Here is a 25,160-nt window from a genome sequence, read left to right on the forward strand (position 1 = left end):
TATGTATGTATGTATGTAGTTCAGATGTATGTATGTATGTATGTATGTAGTTCAGATGCATGTATGTATGTATGTATGTATGTATGTATGTAGTTCAGATGTATGTATGTATGTATGTATGTATGTAGTTCAGATGCATGTATGTATGTATGTATGTATGTATGTATGTATGTATGTATGTATGTATGTATGTATGTATGTAGTTCAGATGCATGTATGTATGTATGTATGTATGTATGTATGTATGTATGTATGTATGTATGTATGTATGTAGTTCAGATGCATGTATGTATGTATGTATGTATGTATGTATGTATGTATGTATGTATGTATGTATGTATGTATGTATGTATGTATGTATGTATGTAGTTCAGATGCATGTATGTATGTATGTATGTATGTATGTATGTATGTATGTATGTATGTATGTATGTATGTAGTTCAGATGCATGTATGTATGTATGTATGTATGTATGTATGTATGTATGTATGTATGTATGTAGTTCAGATGCATGTATGTATGTATGTATGTATGTATGTATGTATGTATGTAAGTATGTATGTATGTATGTAGTTCAGATGCATGTATGTATGTATGTATGTATGTATGTATGTATGTATGTATGTATGTATGTATGTATGTATGTATGTAGTTCAGATGCATGTATGTATGTATGTATGTATGTATGTATGTATGTATGTATGTATGTATGTATGTATGTATGTATGTATGTATGTATGTATGTATGTATGTATGTATGTATGTATGTAGTTCAGATGTATGTATGTATGTATGTAGTTCAGATGCATGTATGTATGTATGTATGTATGTATGTATGTAGTTCAGATGTATGTATGTATGTATGTATGTATGTAGTTCAGATGCATGTATGTATGTATGTATGTATGTATGTATGTATGTATGTATGTATGTATGTATGTATGTAGTTCAGATGCATGTATGTATGTATGTATGTATGTATGTATGTATGTATGTATGTATGTATGTATGTATGTAGTTCAGATGCATGTATGTATGTATGTATGTATGTATGTATGTATGTATGTAAGTATGTATGTATGTATGTAGTTCAGATGCATGTATGTATGTATGTATGTATGTATGTATGTATGTATGTATGTATGTATGTATGTATGTATGTATGTATGTAGTTCAGATGCATGTATGTATGTATGTATGTATGTATGTAGTTCAGATGCATGTATGTATGTATGTATGTATGTATGTATGTATGTATGTATGTAAGTATGTATGTATGTATGTAGTTCAGATGCATGTATGTATGTATGTATGTATGTATGTATGTATGTATGTATGTATGTATGTATGTAGTTCAGATGCATGTATGTATGTATGTATGTATGTATGTATGTAGTTCAGATGTATGTATGTATGTATGCATGTATGTATGTATGTATGTATGTATGTATGTATGTATGTAGTTCAGATGCATGTATGTATGTATGTATGTATGTATGTATGTATGTATGTATGTATGTATGTATGTATGTATGTATGTATGTATGTATGTATGTATGTATGTATGTATGTATGTATGTAGTTCAGATGCATGTATGTATGTATGTATGTATGTATGTAGTTCAGATGCATGTATGTATGTATGTATGTATGTATGTATGTATGTATGTAGTTCAGATGTATGTATGTATGTATGCATGTATGTATGTATGTATGTATGTATGTATGTATGTATGTAGTTCAGATGCATGTATGTATGTATGTATGTATGTATGTATGTATGTATGTATGTATGTATGTATGTATGTATGTATGTATGTATGTATGTATGTATGTATGTATGTATGTATGTATGTATGTAGTTCAGATGCATGTATGTATGTATGTATGTATGTATGTAGTTCAGATGCATGTATGTATGTATGTATGTATGTATGTATGTATGTATGTATGTAAGTATGTATGTATGTATGTAGTTCAGATGCATGTATGTATGTATGTATGTATGTATGTATGTATGTATGTATGTATGTATGTATGTAGTTCAGATGCATGTATGTATGTATGTATGTATGTATGTATGTAGTTCAGATGTATGTATGTATGTATGCATGTATGTATGTATGTATGTATGTATGTATGTATGTATGTAGTTCAGATGCATGTATGTATGTATGTATGTATGTATGTATGTATGTATGTATGTATGTATGTATGTATGTATGTATGTATGTATGTATGTATGTATGTATGTATGTATGTATGTATGTATGTATGTATGTAGTTCAGATGTATGTATGTATGTATGTAGTTCAGATGCATGTATGTATGTATGTATGTATGTATGTATGTAGTTCAGATGTATGTATGTATGTATGTATGTATGTAGTTCAGATGCATGTATGTATGTATGTATGTATGTATGTATGTATGTATGTATGTATGTATGTATGTATGTATGTAGTTCAGATGTATGTATGTATGTATGTAGTTCAGATGCATGTATGTATGTATGTATGTATGTATGTATGTAGTTCAGATGTATGTATGTATGTATGTATGTATGTATGTATGTATGTATGTATGTAGTTCAGATGTATGTATGTATGTATGTATGTATGTATGTATGTATGTATGTATGTAGTTCAGATGTATGTATGTATGTATGTAGTTCAGATGCATGTATGTATGTATGTATGTATGTATGTATGTAGTTCAGATGTATGTATGTATGTATGTATGTATGTATGTATGTATGTATGTAGTTCAGATGTATGTATGTATGTATGTATGTATGTATGTATGTATGTATGTATGTAGTTCAGATGCATGTATGTATGTATGTATGTATGTATGTATGTATGTATGTATGTATGTATGTATGTATGTATGTATGTATGTATGTATGTATGTATGTATGTATGCATGTAGTTCGGATGCATGTATGTATGCATGTAGTTCGGATGCATGTATGTATGCATGTAGTTCGGATGCATGTATGTATGCATGTAGTTCGGATGCATGTATGTATGCATGTAGTTCGGATGCATGTATGTATGCATGTAGTTCGGATGCATGTATGTATGCATGTAGTTCGGATGCATGTATGTATGCATGTAGTTCGGATGCATGTATGTATGCATGTAGTTCAGATGCATGTATGTATGTATGCATGTATGTATGTATGTATGTATGTATGTATGTAGTTCAGATGCATGTATGTATGTATGTATGTATGTATGTAGTTCAGATGTATGTATGTATGTATGTATGTATGTAGTTCAGATGCATGTATGTATGTATGTATGTATGTATGTATGTATGTATGTATGTATGTATGTATGTATGTATGTATGTATGTATGTATGTATGTAGTTCAGATGCATGTATGTATGTATGTATGTATGTATGTATGTATGTATGTATGTAGTTCAGATGTATGTATGTATGTATGTATGTATGTAGTTCAGATGCATGTATGTATGTATGCATGTATGTATGTATGTATGTATGTATGTAGTTCAGATGCATGTATGTATGTATGTATGTATGTATGTAGTTCAGATGTATGTATGTATGTATGTATGTATGTAGTTCAGATGCATGTATGTATGTATGTATGTATGTATGTATGTATGTATGTATGTATGTATGTATGTATGTATGTATGTATGTATGTATGTATGTATGTATGTATGTATGTAGTTCAGATGCATGTATGTATGTATGTATGTATGTATGTATGTATGTATGTATGTATGTATGTATGTATGTATGTATGTATGTATGTATGTATGTATGTATGTATGTATGTATGTATGTATGTATGTATGTATGTAGTTCAGATGCATTTATGTATGTATGTATGTATGTATGTATGTATGTATGTAGTTCAGATGTATGTATGTATGTATGTATGTATGTATGTATGTATGTAGTTCAGATGCATGTATGTATGTATGTATGTATGTATGTATGTATGTATGTATGTATGTATGTATGTATGTATGTAGTTCAGATGCATGTATGTATGTATGTATGTATGTATGTATGTATGTATGTATGTATGTATGTAGTTCAGATGTATGTATGTATGTATGTATGTATGTATGTATGTATGTAGTTCAGATGCATGTATGTATGTATGTATGTATGTATGTATGTATGTATGTATGTATGTATGTATGTATGTAGTTCAGATGTATGTATGTATGTATGTATGTATGTATGTATGTATGTATGTAGTTCAGATGCATGTATGTATGTATGTATGTATGTATGTATGTATGTATGTATGTATGTATGTATGTATGTATGTAGTTCAGATGCATGTATGTATGTATGTAGTTCAGATGCATGTATGTATGTATGCATGTATGTATGTATGTATGTATGTATGTATGTATGTATGTAGTTCAGATGCATGTATGTATGTATGTATGTATGTATGTATGTATGTATGTATGTATGTATGTATGTATGTATGTATGTAGTTCAGATGCATGTATGTATGTATGTATGTATGTATGTATGTATGTATGTATGTATGTAGTTCAGATGTATGTATGTATGTATGCATGTATGTATGTATGTATGTATGTATGTATGTATGTATGTAGTTCAGATGTATGTATGTATGTATGTATGTATGTAGTTCAGATGCATGTATGTATGTATGTATGTATGTATGTATGTATGTATGTATGTATGTATGTATGTATGTATGTATGTATGTATGTATGTATGTATGTATGTATGTATGTAGTTCAGATGCATGTATGTATGTATGTATGTATGTATGTATGTATGTATGTATGTAGTTCAGATGTATGTATGTATGTATGTAGTTCAGATGCATGTATGTATGTATGTATGTATGTATGTATGTATGTATGTATGTATGTATGTATGTATGTATGTAGTTCAGATGTATGTATGTATGTATGTAGTTCAGATGCATGTATGTATGTATGTATGTATGTATGTATGTAGTTCAGATGTATGTATGTATGTATGTATGTATGTAGTTCAGATGCATGTATGTATGTATGTATGTATGTATGTATGTATGTATGTATGTATGTATGTATGTATGTATGTATGTATGTATGTATGTATGTATGTATGTATGTATGTATGTAGTTCAGATGTATGTATGTATGTATGTAGTTCAGATGTATGTATGTATGTATGTAGTTCAGATGCATGTATGTATGTATGTATGTATGTATGTATGTAGTTCAGATGTATGTATGTATGTATGTATGTATGTATGTAGTTCAGATGTATGTATGTATGTATGTATGTATGTATGTATGTATGTAGTTCAGATGCATGTATGTATGTATGTATGTATGTATGTATGTATGTATGTAGTTCAGATGTATGTATGTATGTATGTATGTATGTAGTTCAGATGCATGTATGTATGTATGTATGTATGTATGTATGTAGTTCAGATGTATGTATGTATGTATGTATGTAGTTCAGATGCATGTATGTATGTATGTATGTAGTTCAGATGCATGTATGTATGTATGTATGTATGTATGTAGTTCAGATGTATGTATGTATGTATGTATGTATGTAGTTCAGATGCAAAAGCCTCTAAGTGCCATCTGAAATTTTCATCTAGAATAATAATTTTTATCAAGCTTGACTCGTATAATTAAGTTCAATAATTTTACTTAAATGGTAATGCAAATTACCTATTAATTGTCATTTAAGTGAAATTACTGAACTTAAAGGCAAGGTAGGTAGGATTTTTCTAAAAAAAAAAAACATTCCAAATTTGTTTAAACTGTCTTTATATATCAATACATAATTAAAATGTAAGTGCTCTGAGAAAGAGAGTATAAAAATCAAGTGTCTGTAGACCTCTCACGACTGTTGTAAACACAGCTCATTATTTCCATTCACTCCACCCCCTCCCTTCTGAGCTCCTTCCAAAGCCACGGCCCCAAAACACATGAACGCGCGACACCAAACGCTCAGGCTCAGCTGGAAGATGCATTTATTTACCTGAGACGAGTGGAGAGGAAGGAGCGCAGTGCATGCAGTGACATCATGTCAGAATCACATGTAATAAAATACCTAACTTTATCACTATGAATATAAACAAATAAGATGGCTTTTAGTACTCACTATCAAGCTAGCATATCGATACTGGTAAAGTTAAAAATATATTTTGTTTGATTCGGTAACGAGCTATTTTTATAAGGCAAAACTAAAAACAGGTTGCATTGCATGCAAATACATGCATTTTGCATGTAAGAGTTTCCATGATGAAAACATTGTTGACTCTGATGAGGACTAACGTTACACTCCGGAGACAAGTACCGCATCGTTGGTTCGAGGACCGGTCCGGGGTCGAGGGCGAAGCAGAGGAGGTCGTTCAGGAGTGCGGGCAACCAGGTTCCGAGGAAGTAGTTTTTGCCTTGTTTGCCTTCGCTGACTGAATATGCTGGTGCTTTGAATTTTGAATGCTCTTTCTCTGCCATAATTTTACTCTTCGTAGGTTTCGCGCCTCTCTTGCACTCCTCAAATCAAACGGGTGCGCACATATGGGCAGATCTTGTAGCAACAGTGGTGGTAGCCATGGTTGCGAGAGAGAGTGACAGTCGCCCAAACCAATCAATTGTTTCGTCCCGAATGAAAATAATGAGCTGTGTTTATTGCAGATTAAAAGGTCTACAGTCACTCGATTTTTATACTCTCTTTTTCAGAGCACTTCCATTTTAATTATGTATCGGTATATAAAGACAGTTTAAACAATTTGAAAAAAAGTTTTTTATAAAAATCCTACCTACCCTACCTTTAAGTATACAAGCTTGATAAAAATGATCATTCTAGAAGAAAATTTCAGATGGCACTTAGAGGCTTTTGCATCTGAACTCTTCATATATATATATATATATGAGAAAACCACATATAAACATAAGCAAACCAAAATTAAATATTATATACATATATAATTTAAATTTAATATTTTGAATTCAGCTGAGTTATCTAAGGAGATATCAAAGCTAATATGGATAAACACATTTATTTAACCACAATTCATTTGATAATTAGCAATTTCACTGTTAATTTGGTTTCTACTGAATTTCTCAAGAGCCAGAAAATTAACCCTTTCACGCATAGTGGTCACTACTGTGGACAGCTATTAAAAATGCATTTTCTTGAATTTGCACGGGTTTTTATGGCAAAGTTGCACATCAGCCTCTTCATTGGACCCTTGTGCATCATCCTATAAATTGCAACCAAGTGGCAAGCCTTTGTGTTTTGATTTTTCCCCCCTCCAAACCAAGATGGCCAAGGGTCAGTCAGACATGCCAAGTTGCTCCGGAATATCCACCCATTCCTTCTAATCTAGGAGACTCTTGTAGGTAAAAAAAAATATTGCAGCATCAAGCAATATCTAATGAGTAATATCACAGTAAAATTTTCCAAGTTTTGATTTTAGATTGAGAGAAAACTCTGATTAATCACATGTCCACTGTAGTGGACCTCATGCATCAACTGCTAAATTTCAGCTACAATTCATAATTATAATGTGAATATTGTTTTTGAAATTTAAAACTGAAAAACTTAATCTGCAATGACTTGTTTTACTGTAAATAAATGTATTTGTATTATTAGAAAGTAATTTTTATTGACATTGAAAAAAGTCATGTGATTACATAAGTATGACACTTGTAATGCATTACTTTACAAGTGTAAAGTAATACATGTATGTATTACTTGTAATACCCCCCCCCCCCCCCCCCCCCCCCCAAAAAAAAAAAAAAGATCCTCCAGCATCTGTTGGTTTGTGTTTCAGATGTTTCTGCTGCTGAACGAGATGAAGTGAAGGAGGGAGAATCTGTCACTTTTGATCCTGGTGTAACAAGAAACCCAAATTGCACTCTGTGGTTGTTTGATGACATAATCATCGCTGAAATCACTGGAGGTCAGAGTAAGACCTGCACACATGTTCAGTGTGAAGAGAGATTCAGAGCCAGACTGAAGCTGGATCATCAGACTGGATCTCTGACCATCACAAACACCACAAACACAGACTCTGGAGAATATAAACTACAAATCAACAGCAGCAGATTCAGCATCATTAGGAGCTTCAGTGTCACTGTCATTCGTAAGTATCATTTAATCATTAATTCAACAGTAAGATTGTGTTTCTACTGGTCCCATCAGTGCCTCATATTAATTTCTCCTAACCTTTTCACTTGCTATGATTCTAGCAATGTAAACTGTTGTATTACAAATTTGTTAAATGTTTAATTTAGGTTTCAACATTAAAAGTTAAGACTTTGATTTTAGTAGGGTCAGTTTCTAAAGACTCCGGCCAGTCCTATTTTCTCTATTGTGTTTTAAATGAGTCAGATCACTGAGATTCTCAAGTTTCGAAGCCCAGACTTTGAATGATTAGGTTGATTGGACTAGCTGTAGGGGAGACTTTCACCTTTTGTCTTTAATGGCTCTGGGATGGCTCTTGGAACCAGAGTTCCTGGCCAGTATCAGCATTTGAATAAGTTATGCTGATTCAATTGGAATGGTAGTCCTCTCAGAGTAGGATGTGTTCCCACTTCATTTGCATGCTTTATTCAGAGTCTCCGCCTCTATGTAATCCCTCCCCCTTGGAATGTATATAACTACAATGCATACTGTATTAGATTTAGAATGTTGGACGAACCGCAGCCACGCTCAATAAAGAAGAACTTGTGTTTGAACGCGATTCCAACGTCTCCTGGTCTCTCTCCTTTGAAGAAGGAAAAGAAATTTCCAACAAAACTCAGCATAAGATAATTTTGTAACATCCAAATAAGCTTTACAGATCTTTATTTTGATACTTGTTTTTGGTTCACTTTTAACAGTTTGTGTTTTTTTTGTTTTTTTGTAATCTTTAGACTTTATCCTTTTAAAATAATAATAATAATAATTATTATTATTTTTAACCACCATTGTTGTGTTTTGTATATTGGTGTATTGATGTCTGTGCATCATAAATTGACGCTTATAAGAAAAAAAAAATGTCTTGCGTTCCAAAATGTCACACCTTTCAAAGATAAATCTCAGCAGTTGCTTCACTCTTGTAGATTTGAAAATCAAGCTTTTCCACGGAAGCCAGTTACTTTGCCAAGAAATCTTTTATTTATTATTTTTATACATGTGTCAGACATGCAAGATAAACAGGCACAGAAGAAGAAGGTTACAGCCCAGGTGGTATTCATTCCAGATTTCTCGGTTCCCCATTTCTCTCTCTCTCTCTCTCTCTCTCTCTCTCTCTCTCTCTCTCTCTCTCTCTCTCTCTCTCTCTCTCTCTCTCTCTCTCTCTCTCTCTCTCTCTCTCTCTCACAACTTCCTTGTAAGGTAGCAAAACAAGTTGCTTATGTTTAAAATGGAACGTATATCTCATACTTACACATGGTACAATCCACTTTCCATTTTAAGTGTATACAAGGTCACTTTACCTTGTAAATTACAATACATTTGCACACCCACAGACATATTTCAAACACAGAAGGCTACAATATCCAAAATACATATTATAAATATATGTTTTTAGTGAAGTCTTGAAGATAGACTAAGAAATTGTGAAAGTGTAAAGGCCAGTGAATTCCACAATTTAAGAGCATTAATGCTCTTCTGCTCAATGACCTTCGAAATCTAGGAATGGATTGAAGGCCGAGGTCAGATGATCTAAGGGACTGACCAGGGCAATAGTGGTAGAGTAGATCAGACAAATATGTAGGTGCAAGACTTTTTAATGCCTTTAATGTCAGAAGTAAATTGTTCTTATTTTGTCTTTTTGGAAATATGTAAGTAGTTTTATGTCACTTCATAACCATACTATAATAAGATAATAATAATAATAAAAAATAATAATAATAATAATAATAATAATAATAATAATAATAATAAAAATAATAATAATAATAAGATCTTTAAACAAAATAAGAACATTTTCCACCAATCATCCTGTGCAAATGTCTACACCACCTGGCTCTTAACGTGGCGTGTTGCTTTGAGCATCATTGAATGTTTGCAGCTTTTGATCATTCAGGTCAAATACAGTATTAAGAATAAAAAGTTAAGCATGGAAACTATTGAACTGGATCTTCTGTGTAAATTCAGGTCTTATTTTGTCTTGTGGTCTTAATTTAAACATCTATTTTCTGAAATGGCTTATTATAAAATATAAGTACTAAATAAAATCAAAATGCATTTTTTTTATAATCTCCCTTTTTTAAATTATTAACATTTTACAGATTCCCCAAGGCTGACTTAAACTGTGTATATATATATATATATATATATATACATATCCTTTCAAATTACTTTTGGTGCAATAAACAGAAGTAGTTTCATTATTCTGCAAGACACATTAGAGATCATTTAAATTAAAAAAAAATTTATTTAATTAATCTAATACAATTTTATTATGAATCGAAGTCAATAATTCCTAATTTGTTAAATTGCTTTTGAATTAAACAAAAAAACTTTTTTTCTGTACTGTCTTGACTTCTTGATCACTTTCATCACTTTCGCTTTTATTCTTCGTTAAACTGAGCAGCCAATCCGAGTTCTCTCCCTCTTCAGTTTTACTGTGAACACCGCCTAGAGAAGACCAAAAAACTAATGCAGGGCTACCACAAGATATTCGGGCAGATTTCTCCCCATCCGACAATCCTAAGTGAAGTCCGAATCATCTTGATGGTTCTACAGATTATCTTATCAGATTTTACTGTGGCGTGAGGTGTGTTAAGTGTGACCCGACCTGCTCGGAATTGCCACATTGTCTGGTGGAACGAAACGGTACCCAATCAGAAAGCCAGCTGACAAGGAGACGGAAGCATAACAACCACAGTCATGGCGCAGCACATAGTGAAATGGATAAGGACGTCAGAGATGGAGGATCAGCTTGTCGATTTGTGGCTACAGCTGGAGTGTTTATACAACGTGTCCTGTAAAACATACCACAAGTCGACAATTTTATAGCTATTTCTTCCTGTTTATTGTCCGCCATGTTTATTGGGAAGTCTCGTTAGATTTTGCCAGATTTCCCATGTTCACAGTCTGGACTTTTTTTTGTCCTCATGTTTGTGGTATTGTAGATCTTATAAGATTTTAAATATCTTTTGGTGTGGCCCCAGCATAAGCTGACCGAAACTCAAATGGCCCGTTATTTCCAGACGGCCGACTTTCGGCTTGGTGTGTCCCGGGCCTTAGTGGATACATCATGTCTTCATTATCTTAGACAAAGTTCATTAGATGTCTCAATACAGCTATCATGAGAAGAGCAGAATAAGAATATACCGGTAGTTCAAACTAAACTTCTACTAAATGTAACTTTTGATTAATTTGGTTAAGCAAATTAATTAAAAAACAAGTATATTTATTCTCTGGAAGCAGGGCTAAACGAGTAAACACTGTTACTGCATTCCTGACATGGGTCAGACACCTCACACATCTCTCAGATTCCAAATACAGACATTGCCTATAACAAATACCAGAATAGAAACACTGGTGTTTCCTTCATGGGGACAGTTTATGAAGCATAATGTTCTGTTTCAAACTGAATCATTCATTCATATTTACCCTCTCATATTAGTTGATGATTTATAGTATTTTTTATAAGAATAATGACTGTCTCCCTCTATTCATTGCAGCTAAGGAAACTCCAGCACTGGATCAATCTTTAGATGAAAAAGGGCTGATTATGTTCTTGGTGTACGTGACTGTTGCTGTTGCTATTTCTGTTTACTGTTACTGCAGGAAACGTAAGTATTACAACAATATACAGCAAGATAAAAATAAGCTTGACTTTATGACGACTGCAGTTGAGATAATTAAGTGATTAAAGTTTGAATTTATTTCTGTCATAAGTCTACAGAAGTTCTTATTTAGAGTTAACAGAGGTTTAGATGTGGATGTTTTATTGAAAATGTTTTGTTTGTTGTCAACTGTTACAACAAGTGTTTGCTTTAGTTGCTTGACTTATTTTTATTTACAGCAATTGCAGTAGTGTTTTCAGAGAACATTTCTGCATTGCTAAAGTTATTTATAGTGGTTTAAATAACTGTTTTTCTGTAGTTTTATGACTGAATTAAATGTAACATTATGAAGTTGAAGCTGTTAATGCTATACAGAATATGTAATTAATTCAGTCATTATGAGAAAAAAAAGATCACTGTAATGCATTAAAGTGAGACAGTTCACCCAAATATTTTAATTCTGCTGTAATTTACTCACCCACCCTCATGTTGTTCCAAACCTGTATTTGTATCTATTCCAATTCCAATAAGTCCGATTTATTTATAAAGCACATAATAAAACAACATGGCTGACCACAGTCCTGTACAATGTACTAAAAATAAAAGTATAACGAAAATAAATAACCACAAACTAAATCTGCAAAAACTGTTCAAGAAAAAAACGTCCAGCAACAACACCTCAACACTAATACATAATCTAAAGCTAATATTAAAAATATTGTTAAACACACAAGATGTTGTTGAATGAAGAATGTTGGTAACCAGACAATTGACGGTAGCCACTGACTTCCATAGTAGGAAAAAATAATACAATGGAAGTCAATGGCTACCATTTGGAACAACTTCAGGCAGAGTATATTATGCCAGAATTTTAATTTGTGGGTGATCACTTTAACACTGAAAATATGAAGAGATCTGTGCAAGATCTTCCATAAATACAACATTTTCGGAGAACATTCCTTGTTAACTGGGTTGTGTGAATGGCTCTCAAGAGAACAGAAATGCTGTGATTGCATTTTAACTTTAGAAATAATCGGATGAACGTGAAATATTTGTTAATGCTTTGTACTTCCTCTTTTGTGCAGTATTGACAAAAAAAGTATTAGGACACATGATCCTCTACATTTACACTTGCACTACAATACAGCTTTCCAGAACATCCTTCAGTTTGAGATATTTGGTCTATTTTAAATCATCTGTCTATTTTAATAATCTTTAATGGCAGCTGCCTGATTAAAAATGTGATTTAACACATTGACTCTGGATGGTTTAGATAATACATTGTTATATTGTGTTAATCCAGTGATCTGTGTGATGTTATTTGTGCAACACATTTTGAGTCTTCCCCCATTATAAAAAAAAATCACTGCTCTTTTTTTCTTGATTTTATTGTTTTTTCCTGTCTTGTGTGCTTTCCTTTAGGTTCCCCTGAAGACTGAAAATGACTCAAAGATGGCAAGCTCGCACAATGAAATCTATTTCTATTGATCTATTTCTTAGCCAATCAGAATCATTCAACCTGAATGAATGACGTAGCTGTGATCTTTATAACTGTAAGGGAGCAGCCTACAAACTCCTGTTGTGAGTCTTGAAGCTGACTTCTGATGAAACTGCAAACTATCTTCAGTAAAAATGTTCTTTAATTCATTATAATGCTGACTCTTGTCTTAAATTGACTGCACTTCTAACTCCTGGTCTTTATTAATCCTATCTGGTCCTTGGGTTTAACTGTAAATTTCCTAACTAAAACGTTCTAGAAAAGATGAGAGTTGCAGTGTCACATCTTTCTCATTAGAGTGATCAGAGCTCAGGATTAAACACGCACATGATTTATATCAACTCATATCCACAGTAAAACTGGTGACCAACACAAATATACTTCCATCCATCATTCGTACCAATTATCCTATACAACAGCGGTTGGGAACCTATGGCTCCTGAGCCACGACTGGCAAAAAAACGTGGCTCAGGTCTCTTCCCCTTTACCAATAATTGATCTTCTTGAAGGTTGGATTTGGTCAGGCTCTTACAATAAACAGGAGAGTTCCCAAAACATCCAGATAACCATATAACATGTTATTTCCACATAACTCCTTCAGGGAAGAATGTGGCTTCCGCGGCGTTCCCATTCCAGTAGGAAGGGCACACTTTCCCCAGTGTTATCCAATAGTCTCACTGTGTGGGTTATCACAGAACAGCAGTGATGGTCATTCTCTGTGTACGCCCTGTCCCATCATCCCAAGAGGGAGCAGGAGGCTTTCACAGGGCACTGGAAGGGGACAGCAACTGTGGAGCTTTGGTATAGGGATTCCTATTAGTCGGTCAACGAGGCACATCGAAAGTGATCGACAGATAGGGAACTTCTCGGTTACATGTGGTAACCCTCGTTTCCTGAAAGAGGGACGTAAGTCCCATCACCACAACTTCTGTACCCCGCTGCACAGCCAGATCACCTCTCAGCGAAAACCTAAAGATGCAATACTCATTATAACAGTTGATGCAATGCTTCCAATGTTCATTGGCTCGTCTAGTTACACTTTAAGTAGATTGGCTTTCTGGCGAGATTCCTATTAGTCAGTCAATGACGGACAGTATGTCTTCGTTCCCTCCTTCAGGGAACAATATGTAACCGAGACGTTAATAAAAACTCATTTGACCATCCAATGTCAAATTTAGTTTCTGGACTCTCTGTGCTTTCTCTTTAACCTTGATCCAGAACTTTAATTGCAGAAGAATCAAAAATACAAAAAAAAAAAGGTGTGCCCATCCCAAACACCCTAATTGTCGGGTGAGCTGATGAGCTGATCTTACATGTTTCATATGTAATATTTTTCTTTGTCACTTTACTAGACTCGCTAAGTCTTGTTTCAAATATGACTTATTTGAAGTGCTTAATATTTATGCAATTTCATGATTATCAGTGGCATCTGGACTAAAACCGAATTGGGTTTCATGTCAGACCTCTGAAGACCTTGACAGCTAGCGAGAGGGAAACATGCACGGACAGCACATGATTATTCATAAACACATGGCACAAATTTTAAAATCAAATATTGTATATATATTTTTTGTAAGGATATAATGTTGCATGTCAAATCAGAATGTAAAATGTATCTGCAGTTTCACAAAATCACAGATTGCTCCATAATTAATCTGCCACTAGATCCGATATCTAAATACAACTGATATAAAATATATAAACTGTAAACCATTAAACAGAGTAAAATTTAAATCAAATGACACTGGAAAATTCAAGCTTTATCTAAACTCAATTAAATGGAAATGAACAAGGACAGGGCTCCCAAAGTAAAAATAAATAAATAAAAAGCTTTGAATTAGAATTACAAAAATATGATGTTGTTTGGATTAGGCTATACTATATTACTTTAATATAGGCCTATTTGCTGGCTTGAATATTTAAAAAAGGCTTAAAAACTATCTAAAACAATATAACATCATGCTGTGACGAGGCAGCTAAACCTAAGGAACATATTGATAACTATTAAATGATCACAGAAATTAAAACTTAAAATGAAAACAATATTTTTTAATAAAAATTAGGGCTGTCAAAAGATTAATCGTGATTAATCACATCCAAAATAAAAGTTTGTGTTTAAATAATATATGTGTGTGTACTGTGTATAATTAAATTTGTATATATAAATACACACACATGCTTGTATATATTTAAGAAAAATGTGTAATTTATATATAAAAAAAAAATATATTTATATAAAATATAAATTATATATAAATATATACAGTATATGTATGCAAATATTTCTTAAATATATACATGCATGTGTGTGTATTTATATATACAAAATAATTATACACAGTACACACACATATATTATGTAAACAAAAACTTTTATTTTGGATGTGATTAATCGCGATTAATCTTTTGACAGCCCTAATAAAAATATAAAATAGTAGCCTATTATTCAAATCCTAAAGTGGTGAAAAATTATTCCTTTTCATTCCTTTGATGGCTGACATTCATTTTCTTTCTTTGATTAGGGGTAAAAAGAAGTTCGAGATATGGTGGTAGCCTGATTTTATAGGCTACGAGCCCCCGCTGACTGCATGCACTGCGGGTTTATACATAGATATATAGGGTATAGCCTATACTACACGCTCACTGTTTCAATATTTCCAGAGAGAGAAAATCATATAGTCTAAACCAACAGAAATTAAATCTTACGCATAGTATTAACAGTGTGATTAGGCGTATAGATTAAACATGTTATAATTTTTTTTATAAAATATGTAGAAAAATTAAATTTAGGTACAATACAATAAGGTTCATTAGTTAACATTGGTTGACGACCTTAGTTAACATGAACTAAGAATGAACAATACTTCTTCAGCATTTATTAATCTCAGTTAATATTAATTTCAACATTTACTAATAGGCCTACGTTATTAATATCAAAGGTTGCATTTGTTAACATGGTAATGCACTGTGGACTTACATAAACAAACAATGAACATCTTTATTTTTATTAACTAACATTAACAACGATTAATAAATACTATAACAAATGTTTTTCTCATTGTTAGTTCATGTTAGTTAATGTATTAACTCATGTTAACTAATGAACCTCACTGTAAAGAGTTACCGAAATGTATTTTTAACCAGCAATAAAAACTGCATTAAAGAACACAAAAACAGAACCACAAAACAGGAAATCACTTATTTTTCCAATTAAACTTTTCCAAGATGAGACCAGAGGATGTCTTAGTCTTTTTAGCCTTCTGTCTGGCTTTCTCATAATCTATACAGAACAAGAAATACACACACAGTTTCAGGACTGTGAGCTATTGTAAGATGAACATTTGTCATCACATTTCTATAAATTAAAAAGTCTTAAAGCACCCTTAGATACACAAGGTGAAACTAAATATTAAAAGCTTTTGTTTGTTAGGCTTACAACAAATAGTCACAAGGTTCACACAACACATCTCAATAAATTGCAGTTAACAGCTGTCTGTGATTCCTTGACTTCTAAAGAGACACAAATGATTTATATAAAGAACAGAATTAAATCTAGCATAATTTTATTGACATTAAACACTGATTATTAACCTTACTGGTCCGTGCAAATCAAGCATCCACATTTGAGTTTCGATGTAACATATTTGTGTGCACTATATGCATGCTGATCAATGTTTATATGTGAGCAATATAAAGTGAATGTGTCTTTGGATGACCTGGTTTACATTCTTTGATTCATTTGGATTACTTGTATGATGTTTTTATGTAGGCTACTTCTTTCGTTAAAATGTTGAATATATAGACTTCTAATGGATTGTCAGAAAATATCAGGGAAGAGTTATGTCTTCATGTACTGAAGATAAACAAGGGTCTTATGAGTTTGGAATGACATGAGGGTGAAAAAATGAACTGTCCCTTTAAAGTGTCCATTATTGTGTCCCGTCTGTGTTCGCCCTCTTATAACTGACTGTTTACCCTTTCCGAGACGGCCATTATCATCAAGAAGTGTCGCAGATGGCCTTGTACTATAAGACACAAGCACTCTTCACAAATGATTGACAGTTGCGAATTTGAAAGCAGCTGTCAATCAAACGACATGCAGGTGCTGAATTGAGTAAGTATTTGTGATATTAGCTGTTTAGATAATGTTGCATTTCATGTGAAGAGGAAGAATATTATAATAAACACTATCACTGTGTGAAGGAGATGATTCTTGAATGTTTTATTTGGTCAGTCTGGTTTCACTCTCAGAGCTGCCAACTGGTATTTAGTATAACTGTAAAAGTGATTTTATGTATAAATACTTCACATACAATCCATTTTTTAATTAGTCTTTTGGTTTAGAAGGGTGTAATGAATTATCAGTTGTTTTTGTCATATCAAAGCTAAAATACTGTCATTTGCCAAACTTCTCACAAAATCCTGTATCATGAATCCGACAAATATTTTCATTTTACAATCACTAACGGTTAAGTTTATTTTAGTTAGATATTAAAATATAGTAAATGATATGTGCATATAAAGTGCATAATGTAGTTTTTGTTTTTTTAACTTTGTATCAGTCAGCATTACTTGAAGTTGAGCCTATATTAACACCATTTTCTTTCTAAAACATGGAAATGAATTTGAAAGATATTTATTTGTTTGTGTAATAAATTCCATTAAAAACAATAATAATAAAAAATAAAAAAAACTGTGAATTCCCAGTTAGGACGCAAGATGGCGTAATACAGTATTCATCCTACTTGTATTGTAAACATCAACTCACTAGGCACTTTATTAGGTACCTAGTACCGGGTGTTATACGGCCAGCTCGTTTCAAACTGCAACATAAAAGATGGATCATATGAATATAAGTTGCTTTCTTTTCTTTAACAAATACAACAATAACCACAAATAATAACACACATAAGTCTAGGGAAAATAAAGAAACAAAGGAAAATCAAGCAAAGTCAAAGCCTATCTATCCCACAGAGAGTGCTAACCCTAATGAAACCCCATAGCACATTTCCCTAATTAGGTTAAAGGTCCCGTATTATGCCCCTTTTCACAAGATGTAAAATAAGTCTCTGATGTCCCCAGAGTGTGTATGTGAAGTTTCAGCTCAAAATACCCAACAGATCATTTTTTACAGCATGTTTAAATTGTCATTTTTTGGGGCACAGAAAAACGCGCTGTTTTAGTGTGTGCCCTTTAAATGCAAATGAGCTGCTGCTGGACGACACAGGGGGCGGAGCTTCATGAGCTCGCGCACAGTCTCTCAGGACAATTTCATCTCACGGAAAGATGATAATATCAGAAACTCTCAGTAACGGTGTTCATTTCGAGTCGGACAATAATGCCTACAGAGTCAGAGTGCTGTATAGAGATGGAACAGGTATAGTTTAGTAGTTTAATTACGGTTATTATAACGTATGTGTCATCTGCTTGTATGTATCCATTATTTATTAATAGCCTACAAGTCTTCTGTCTGAATGATGATCAAACATATACTGATGAGTTTAATAAAGTTTATTGTACATCACACAAAAGATGAAGCGTCAGTTTTACTTCAGAAAATCACCGTAAGAGCTGAGTAAACACAGTAAGTTATAAGAAGTGCGCAAGTACATAAACGAATTTCAGTAGAGTTGAGGGAGCATTCCTGTGGGCGGAGGTTAGTCAAGAAACGGTTCTAGTGACATCATTAAAGAAGGAAGTAGAGGGATGTAGTCCAAACGGGCCGTTCGATGTAGGCGACTTCTGTTAAATAAAATATCTCGCTTGGCATTGAACTTTGAGCTTTATAATTTTACAGATATTATTTATACTCTAACAACAACATTACACACTAACTAAAGTTTGAAACATGGGATCACGAAGAACGGGACCTTTAATATATTAAATACACTCAAGGGGTGTGATCAATATTACTCACTGCTGTGTCTCTCTGTGTGTGTGTGTGTGTGTGTGTGTGTGTGCACTTGGATGGGTGAAATGCAGCACAAATTTCGAGTATGGGACACCATACTTGGCTACACGTCACTTTTATAAATGATATAAAGCTTTTTTTGTTTGTTTTTAACCTCATTTATATATATATATATATATATATATATATATATATATATATATATATATGAAAATGAAGTTTATAACAATACCAGTGGAAACAACCAACGTTTTTATTAAATGACAACATTCAGAAAAACTCTACTCTTTGAAGACAAGAAAGCATTTTATGTAGGCCTATTTACATTTTGTATTATATGCCATTTAAATTTATTTATTTTTTTAAATCAGGTGCACAAAAATTTAGCATATTCAATTGTGATTTTATGGTAGTAACAATAAACTATAGTTACCATGATAATCAGTATGGTACTATTTTTTTTTAAAAAGTGTAGGCTACTTTAAACATTTTACAGTCATGTTTTATGTCGGAAAATTATGGTTTAATTTTTGAGAGTGTTTGCAGCTGCTTTCTTTCTTTTCCAGCAAATGTAGGAATGCAATGAGTTAGATTTTTTTTTTTTTAAAAGCAATCACTTATATGCTGTAATAAAGAACTTATTGTAGCCTAAGTTATTGTGAGTTAATAATGTTTATTTCTAAATAGGCCTACAAATATTGCTGTCCTACGTTGTTTTTATTTGTACGTTGTAGAACAAAATGCTCTAAGTATTGTGATGTTTACCACAAATCTTATTTCAATATGAATTGCAAACTCCTTTATAAAACCTCACAGGAAAATCACGAGAGAAGACGAAAAACGAGTCGGCACTGAGCTTGTCTGAGTTCATTTAAAAAATCTAAGACAAAAATAATGTTTTTGGAGATGAATATTTACGCAAATCCCAATAGCACGTGACTACAGGACAACAGCGCCGAGACTTCATCTAGCGTTCAGTGCTAAGAAGGACACCAGCTTACAAGCATCCCAAGGACTAGGACACAGCCTCTCTAGAATGCAGCCTTCCGTTTTAGAAGCGTCCTCTATTTTCCCCCCAACAACATCCCCCACATATCTCACGACAAGCGGCGAATATCAACAATCGATAGGCGTGGAGGATCTTTTTTCTTAGCTTCAGAGGAATCTGGATCATATCGGGGCTTCGGCTTATGCAGCAAAAGGTGTCTGCGCAGGAACAGAATAGAGCTTTTTTTTTTTTTTTGAACGAACAATTGATATTCCACAGAACATCCATTCATTTTTCAGAAGAATGAAATTCTTTATTTTGCACATAGCGAGTGTTTTACTCGTGCATGGTAAGACGTAGACTATTTGTTAAAATGTTTATCTCTCTTCCGATCCGGAATCCGGAGCAGTAACGTTAGCCTAATATATTATTTTATAATTATTTCGCATATTATTGCCCGCTTTCACAGACAATGCTAATCTAGTCCCAGATTAAAATGTTATTGTTTTGTTTTGGGTTTTTTTCCCCTAATGCACGTTCATGAAAGCTACGTAAACATATTTAACTCGGCCTTCTGTCTAAGGAAACTGGATGTAAAATGCGTTGTTAAATTAAGAAACAAATCGCTCATTAAATTAAAGATATAAAACTGTTTTGTATATTTAATCGTTTTATCATTAATGGTTGGCCTAAATACCATCTATTGCTTCAGTTGTGCAGTTTTGATGAATATAACGGCCTGACGACCTTTGATTTCCGAACTGCATGATCTGCGTAATGTATTTTTCTGTCCTGTGATTTATAATTGTTCATTTCTTCTCCAGGTGCGTCTGGTGCTGATGATACAGACAGAGTGTCAGTGATGGAGGGAGATTCAGTCACTTTACACATTAGTGTTAAACAAACCCAACAAGAGAAAATTAAATGGTATTTTAATGACTCTTGTGTGGCTCAAATGAATGGAGATCCCTGTAAGATCTGTGCAGATAATCAATGTCACGATGATAATGAGAGATTCAGAGACAGACTGAAGCTGGATCATCAGACTGGATCTCTGACCATCACAAACATTAGTACCACAGACGCTGGACTCTATAAGCTCCTGATCTTCAGTGGCGGCAGTGACAGTGACAAGACCTTCAGCGTTTCTGTCCTTGGTGAGTCCTTTAATGAATGTTTTAAAGCAGGCTATGTTTATTATTATCTGTGACCATCACAGCTATTTATTCTGTACTTGTATTTTAGTATATAGGTCATTTACTTGACCTACAAAAAAAAATTGCTGTGAAAATGTACCTTGTATAAATATCACACGTTGCCTCATTGCACAGAACCAAGAGGCGAGGCCAGAAATGTTCAAGAGGGTGGGCCTTCATAAAACAAAGCGGGCAAAGCGTAGAATGAAAACAGAAGGACAAGTACAATGGCACAAAGTTTCAAATAGCCATGTAATAATAGTGTCAATAATCAACTAGTAATCCATCAATTTTAAAATATTTGTTGCTATATGAATAATGAGATTTCTTCATTCTGTCATTCGTTTTATTTATTCAGATTTTCAGGAAATTCATGTTTACATATCCAGTTGTTTCTTGTTGCACAATTTCCCCCTAAAAAGATCCTCCTGGTTTGTGTTTCAGGAGTTTCTGCTGCTGAACGAGGTGAAGTGAAGAGAAAGTCAGTGAAGGAGGGAGAATCTGTCATTTTAGATCCTGGTGTAATAAAACACTCAAATGATCTGATGACGTGGTATTTTAATGACATTCTCATCGCTGAAATCACTGGAAATCAGAGTAAGACCTGTACAGATGATCAGTGTAAAGGTGGTGATGGGAGATTCAGAGACAGACTGAAGCTGGATCATCAAACTGGATCTCTGACCATCACAAACACCAGAACAACAGATACTGGACTCTATAAAGTGGAGATAAACAGCAGCAGTGGCAGCACCCGTCGTCGTCGCCGCAGCAGCAACATCAGCATCAGCAGCTTTAAGAGCTTCAGTGTTGCCGTCATTGGTTGAGTACATCATATAATTCATTTAAATTATACATTATTGAGAAAATTGTAAGTTTCAGTTTAAACTGTTTATAGAAAAAAGAGCTTTGACTCAATAACATTTTAAAAATATACTCAGTTTTCACTTATTCCATGCTTTCTTAATTGCTTTAAAAAAAAAAAACATCTATCAGTTCAATCAATATTATACAACTTATGATCAAATATTAGTAAAGTTGATAATGATTTGATGTCACATGATTATGTATGTCTGTCTTTACTGTTACAGAATCCAGTCAGTCAGTAGCAATAATATGTGCTGGTGTTGGTGTCCTCCTGCTGGTTTCTGCAGCTTTAAATCACACCGCTGGTGTGATCAACTGTCACCGTAACAAAGCTACAAAAGCAGGACAGAATGCAAGTATCACATACATACAGCTGAGTTATTTGTAAATATAATCAGGATATAAACTAATTCACATGTATAAAATAAAATATGGACCAGATTTACTAACAGCTTGCGCCAGCGCAAACCCTCTTTTGGCACAAAAAATCTACTGTCAGGATTTAATATAGAGACAGTAGCTATGTTTCCATCACCCTGTTTTTATGCACATTTTGAAGTATTGCATCAGAAACGAGTGATGGAAACGGCAAATATCTGAAAAACATCCTTAATTCACAAAAAAATATTTTATGTGCGCTTGAGCTGGTTTTTGACGTGTGCGAAAAAGAGTTAATGGGAATAATGGGAGATTGAAATGCATTTGCCGAATAAATTCTGAAATGGCAAACATTAAACCCACGTGACTAATCGACGGTTTCCGCTGATAGTGTGTTTATTTACGATTGGTTACTAGGTTACCAATAGGTCCGTGTACCTTGGGATTTTTTTTTTTTCTTCTAAACAGAAAAACGAAGAAACCGTTCATTTATCACATATTCGACCTTTCTCATGAACATAATAAAACAAATCTCACGTCGTTTATCCATTGTTTGAAAATGTGTTTATTTATGTTAATGAGGGTTGAATATGTGATAAATGAATGGTTTGTTGGTTTTTCTGTTTAGAGGATAAAAACAAGAAAACAAATTATCCCAAGGTCGTCATTCTCGTAAACAATTTGATGGAAACGCACCTAATTCACTTTTTTTTTTGTGTGCAAACTTTGAAAAGATTTGCTTCATGTTTGAATGGAAACCCAAGTAGTGAAACATTAGCAGTGAAAAGATAGCACACGTACGTCTGCAAGATGTCTGTTAAAGATCACTTCATCTGGAAAGCATCTGCTGTTTATTAAGTAAGGGATAATGTACATCCAGCCGGTTGTTATCTCAGAATAACCCCCCCGACAGGGTGTTGAGGGTCTTGCATCAGCCTGAAGGGGGTTTATTCTGAGATAACAACCGGCTGGATGTACATTATCCCACTTATTACACGTCTACTTGCCACATAAGTAAGTAATTAGACACGTAATATTGATCTGAGTTGAAATATTTTATTAGCTCTTTAAACCCAAAGCTTTCAATTACCCGGATGAGCCTGTGTTTCTGTTTTCAGCGGTTGTTATCGGGGAATAACATACCGCTGGATGGTGCGATTGACCAATCAGAATCAAGTATTCCACAGAGCCGTGTAATAACATCTGAAAGACGTCTTTAAGATGACAGTTTTACATACATTCTAAATCATAAACATCTTAAAGACATTTTCTAAACGTCTATTTGACATCTGACAGGAAACATCCTATAGACGTATTGCAGATGAACATACTCTAAAAATGACATCTTCCAGATGTAAACACGCACATCAAATAGACGTCTCCGTGATGTACGTGTGCTATCAGGAGCAGACACAGTTATTTTTGTGGCTGACCTTATTGCAAAGCATGGGATTTACTAAAGTTTGCCGTAGTCAATTTACTGGGATTTGAGCCACTATTTAAAGCCCAAATAAGCATGTCTTAACCTATTTTCGCTTGACATGCTGGAACTGGGAGATAATTTTCTCCCTTCGTGGTCATTTATTTTTAATGCCAAATGAAGACGTTTAGTAAATCTGGCCCTGGCAAATATACAAGTGTGCGCACAAAGTTTTGAATGCTTTAAATTTATAAACTGGTTGTTAAATCTGCATGTCATCACGTGTGTGGATGTGTATGTTAATGCAATACAACTTTTAACTGAATATGACCTCATCTAAAGAAATGCCCAATATTTAAGACATTGTGTTACTTTTTTTTTACAGGAGCATCATGTTGAAGACTCGTACACTAATAAGGCTTGGATGCCATTGTTGACTGTTACTGATGAATCGTACCCGACTGAGGATGCCAGAGCGACATCACCATTTTTAGCTATTTAAATACGTTAAAGCATGTAGCCAAAATATATTTTATGAAAGAAGCACATTATCAGCAATAGAACAGCGAATGCTTCATGTTTTTCTGTGGAGATTTATTTATGATGCTATCATGCTTTTTGTAGCAGTTTAGTACCTCATTCTTTTTGACCAAGAAGTGTATTTTACTACTCTCACACAGCATTGTTGCAATATGCAAGCACACAGATCATGTGCACAAATATGCAAACATGTCAGACAACATTAATCGACTCTGCACTACTGATAAAACTACTGAAAAAGATATGTGTCACGGATTCAGCCAGCATGCCATCAACAGGTCCTTCATCTGCACTCGTTCACAATCACTGGAATATTAATCTCCCACACCTTTCGCACTCTTCAAAAGCACACACACACTTCATGTTGTCTGGTCTTGTCAGTCTCTGCATGAGAATGTATCTACCTGTGATTACTTGCCTTCCTTGTCTTCCTCCATCCGTCGATCCATTAAACTTCATCATCTGTCAGCTCATCGAAGCATCCTGTAAGACTCCTCAGTGAAGTGTTACTGCTCATGTTCATCTCTTTCCTGCTTGAGGATCCTGCACGATCTAAACTATCTGTGAATAAAGACCTGTTAACTTCA

At 33.6% G+C, this 25,160-nt stretch overlaps 2 protein-coding genes across 2 annotated transcripts in view; both read left to right on the forward strand.

Moving 5' to 3' along the window:
* The window catches only part of LOC311084759 (uncharacterized protein), a 32,135-nt gene extending 18,709 nt beyond the window's left edge, over positions 1–13,426 (forward strand). The window contains exons 3-5 of the mRNA XM_084117024.1: positions 7,824–8,135; positions 11,671–11,781; positions 13,198–13,426. Coding sequence (XP_083973150.1) covers positions 7,824–8,135; positions 11,671–11,781; positions 13,198–13,214 — 440 coding nt within the window. The 3' untranslated portion in view covers positions 13,215–13,426. The remainder of the gene's footprint in view (positions 1–7,823; positions 8,136–11,670; positions 11,782–13,197) is intronic.
* A 6,734-nt stretch (positions 13,427–20,160) lies between these two features.
* LOC311084744 (uncharacterized protein) lies at positions 20,161–25,160 on the forward strand. Its single transcript, XM_084116971.1, has 5 exons — positions 20,161–20,521; positions 20,997–21,329; positions 21,813–22,190; positions 22,460–22,587; positions 24,419–25,160. The coding sequence occupies exons 1-5, from the start codon at positions 20,476–20,478 to the stop codon at positions 24,533–24,535; spliced, it is 1,002 nt and encodes a 333-aa protein (XP_083973097.1). The 5' UTR covers positions 20,161–20,475; the 3' UTR covers positions 24,536–25,160.

Source organism: Abramis brama, assembly GCF_963993115.1.
Source record: "Abramis brama genome assembly, chromosome: 6".
NCBI lineage: Eukaryota > Metazoa > Chordata > Actinopteri > Cypriniformes > Leuciscidae > Abramis > Abramis brama.

Coding starts and splice junctions, on each gene's coding strand:
- LOC311084744 (XM_084116971.1), top strand. CDS start 20,476: ATGAAATTCTTTATTTTGCACATAGCGAGTGTTTTACTCGTGCATG. Junction 21,330..21,812: donor CTTCAGCGTTTCTGTCCTTG/GTGAGTCCTTTA, acceptor TTTGTGTTTCAG/GAGTTTCTGCTGCTGAACGA. Junction 22,588..24,418: donor CTACAAAAGCAGGACAGAAT/GCAAGTATCACA, acceptor TTTTTTTTACAG/GAGCATCATGTTGAAGACTC.